This window comes from Solanum lycopersicum, chromosome 3 (assembly GCF_036512215.1).
Source record: "Solanum lycopersicum chromosome 3, SLM_r2.1".
NCBI classification, from domain to species: domain Eukaryota; kingdom Viridiplantae; phylum Streptophyta; class Magnoliopsida; order Solanales; family Solanaceae; genus Solanum; species Solanum lycopersicum.
In genome coordinates, this window is record NC_090802.1 from 26185991 (window position 1) to 26189675 (window position 3685).

Here is a 3685-nt window from a genome sequence, read left to right on the forward strand (position 1 = left end):
ATTTTTAGGTTATTTATTTCACCTTTTATTATGAAGTATCATTTATAATATTTTTTACTACATATGTTTCACCAACTTACATATCTTACTTTCATTTATGGTTTTTTTATTAAAAAAAAAAAAAGGAAGAAAAGAATTTTCATCTTTTTATTTTCAGTAAGTACTTAAAATTTCATATAATATTCTCATTTTGTAATCCTAATAATGTTCATAAGAACCTGTACAATTTACATGACAAATTTAAGATGAATCAAAGGATATTTTTGGTTTATCATAAACACTTTTGATTTTGTATTAAAAAAATGACCAAATTCAAATTTTTCTTTACGTTCGTCCAACATAATGGATCATCAAACTAAGACATTTTCTTTCCCTCTCAATTTATGTGATACCTTTATATTTTTTTCATAGTTTAACATGATTTTTTTTTATTTTTTTAAAAAATATATGATCTAAAATAGAATTTAGATATTTGTGACTATAAATTTATTTCAATAAGGGTGAAAATGAAATTTCAACTGCGTCCATTACATATTGGGCGAATCGAAAGTTAACTTGACTAATTTTAAAATTAAATTAAATTATCTTTATCTGATATTTTAAAATAATTTTTTTAGATATTCAAAAACTATATAAAAAATAATATACATTGCAATTTTTTTCATACGTGTCACATAAATTGAGATAAAAAGGAGTATTTTTTTTTTTAGTAAAAAGTAGTGTGATGAATAGTGGTAGTGTAATTGGCAATTTAGAATTATAAGTAACTTTAGCCTTTACCTTTTCCATTAGCTGTGAAGTAATGAGTGTGGCCCTAGCACCATGAAAGCCACATATATATCTATCAATTTCATTTCATTTGTATATGTAAAATATGTTCTCTCTCTCTGTCTATAAAAGCATATCTGAGCAGCAAATGAAGAAAGTGTCTACCATGACTGACCCTAATTTCTACTCCCAAGAAGAAGAATGGCTGAAACTGAATAACCCTAATATTCCTTCTCCTCCTCCTAACAATAATAATTACTATTATGAAACTCCTCCTTTGAAAGAAGCCCTCCCACTCCTGAGTTTATTAAGTCCTATAAAACACGATGATGATGATGATGATGAAGGTTGTTGTAGTATTAGTGATTTGGACAAAAAAGGTAGAAGAGTAGAACACATGGATGATAACTCATGTACTAAAGATGATGATGAAGATGTTACAGTAGCACTTCATATAGGATTACCAAACCCTAGTAGTGCTGATTTGGCCTCTATTAATAAGGATGATGTTTCCATTCCCATGGCGAATATGATAAACACAACTAGTACTAGTAGTAGTAGACAGTATTGGATTCCCACTCCTTCTCAGATTCTTATTGGTCCTACTCAATTTTCATGTCCTGTTTGCTTCAAGACCTTCAACAGATACAATAACATGCAAGTGAGTTTTCTTTCTTAATTACCTTCAATCTATCATCATTTCGATTGTTTGTTTTTCTTTTCTCTTTGAAGGATCCAAAGAAAGATTAATCAAAGATTATAGGGGCCCCTTTAATTAATTACTAATCCATCTCAAATTAATCTTTCACTTATTAATTGTTACAGATTCCATATATTTTACCTAAGACTTGATAGCTAGCTAGCTAGTAGATCAGATTTCCAGAACACCGCAAATGTTTCATTACATCCTTTGGACCAGTCAGGGAATGAAATTATTATATATTGTTTATAAGTAATTACATAAAATTTCTCATGACCAAATTAATGGTCGTTCTCATTGTCTAGCTAGCTATGTATTTGTTGAATTTCCTCTCTTTTTGGCAAATTAAGGAGAGGGTGATTATCAATTTTGCATTACAAAATTACAAATGCACTCACTATAAAACACTTTATGTCATATAGCTTGTTCTAATAAAATTTAGTATTCCATAGAACAAAGATGTTGAAAAAATATATATATGAACGTAACCATTGATAATTGAAATCTAGGTTAAACTATATATTTTATTTTATTTTCTGTTGAAGAGATGGTCCATCTCATCTACAATCGGAAACATATTCTTAATTATGTCTGCAACGATGTACCTAATAGAGTATATATTTCTTCTACTACTATTAAATTGACATGTCAAATAAGATTTTTGTCTACTCTGATATCATATACTGACTATCCCATCTAAAAGCTTAAAAATACTACATATGTTTCAGATGCATATGTGGGGGCATGGATCTCAATACAGAAAAGGACCAGAATCATTACGTGGAACTCAACCAACAGGTATGCTTAGGCTTCCTTGTTATTGCTGCACACCTGGGTGTAGAAACAACATTGATCATCCAAGAGCTAAACCATTGAAAGATTTTAGAACACTTCAAACACATTACAAAAGAAAGCATGGAATTAAGCCCTTTATGTGTAGAAAATGTGGAAAGGCATTTGCTGTTAGGGGAGATTGGAGAACACATGAAAAGAATTGTGGCAAACTTTGGTACTGCATTTGTGGTTCTGATTTTAAACATAAGAGATCTCTTAAAGATCATATTAAGGCTTTTGGTCAAGGACATGGACCTTATGGCATTCATAGCTTTGACGACGATGACGATGATCCTGCATCTGAAGTTGAACAAGATAATCCTCCTCAACACATTGATATTGACCATACGAGGAGGTGAGTTTGTTTAGCTATTATTATAATTATTAAGTAAAACAAAAACATTAGATGTTATATTATTTGCTTTGAGCTTGTACTAGCTACCTAGTTATTTGGTACCTCAATATAATATATAATGTTGTATTCACCTTTTTGAGTAATTGATTGCTCCAATTCTGATGAAAGTTAAATTAGACATATATTGTGATGCAGTAGTACTACTGCTTTATCACACAAACAAAACCATATGATTTGGGCACTGAACATGGGAAACACTGCCCGTAAAGTATGGGGAAAACATCTCCATCAAAAATGTAACATATGTGTGGGACTTAATGTCCAACCTAAGACCACCTACCTTATTTTTACCATAACTATATATACAAATATCAATAATACTCTTAACAACCTTTTTAGTTCTTGACATCAATACAAATACTTCATTTTTTGATTGATGCATAGTCAAAAAAAATTAACTAGTCATGCTTTATGAACTTTGCCATGCATTAATTGATTGATGCATAGTCCAAAAAAATTGGTCACCTCAAGGATGATTATATATATTCCTGTATGATATATTGTGTTTGGTAAAATATTTTCACAAAAAGTGTTGTTTCGTTTTTGGAAAATAAGTGTATTTTTCACTTATTTTTCTTGTGTTTTGTACGTAAGCAAAAACTTATTATTCCAATAATATTTATATGTTATCTATCAAAATATTATGGAGGCAAGATGAGATGGAGAGTGGTCATTGAGAGGTGGTGGGGATTGGAGGATTGGATGTATTGGAGAAAATAAACTTATATAGAATATCAATTATATAACTTGTTTTCCCAACTTTTAGAAAGTAAATAAATTTTTCTCATACTTAAAGAAATTTATTTTTCTTTAAAAAAAAAACATATTTTGCAATCATAGAAAAATTTCTACAAAACACACTTTAATAATTGTTGGTATAATACATAAACATAACCCTTAACTTGAGTTGAGCTGACAACTATGACCTTTAATTTTAAATGAGCACAAGTAAATACTTAAACTAGTAT

The 3685-nt window shown here is 29.4% G+C and overlaps 1 protein-coding gene across 1 annotated transcript; it reads left to right on the forward strand.

Annotated features, from left to right (window-relative positions):
* Window positions 1–790: 790 nt before the first annotated feature.
* LOC101257840 (zinc finger protein WIP2) lies at window positions 791–2824 on the forward strand. The gene is made up of 2 exons (XM_004234744.5): window positions 791–1429; window positions 2197–2824. The coding sequence occupies exons 1-2, from the start codon at window positions 875–877 to the stop codon at window positions 2659–2661; spliced, it is 1020 nt and encodes a 339-aa protein (XP_004234792.3). The 5' UTR covers window positions 791–874; the 3' UTR covers window positions 2662–2824.
* Window positions 2825–3685: the final 861 nt, after the last annotated feature.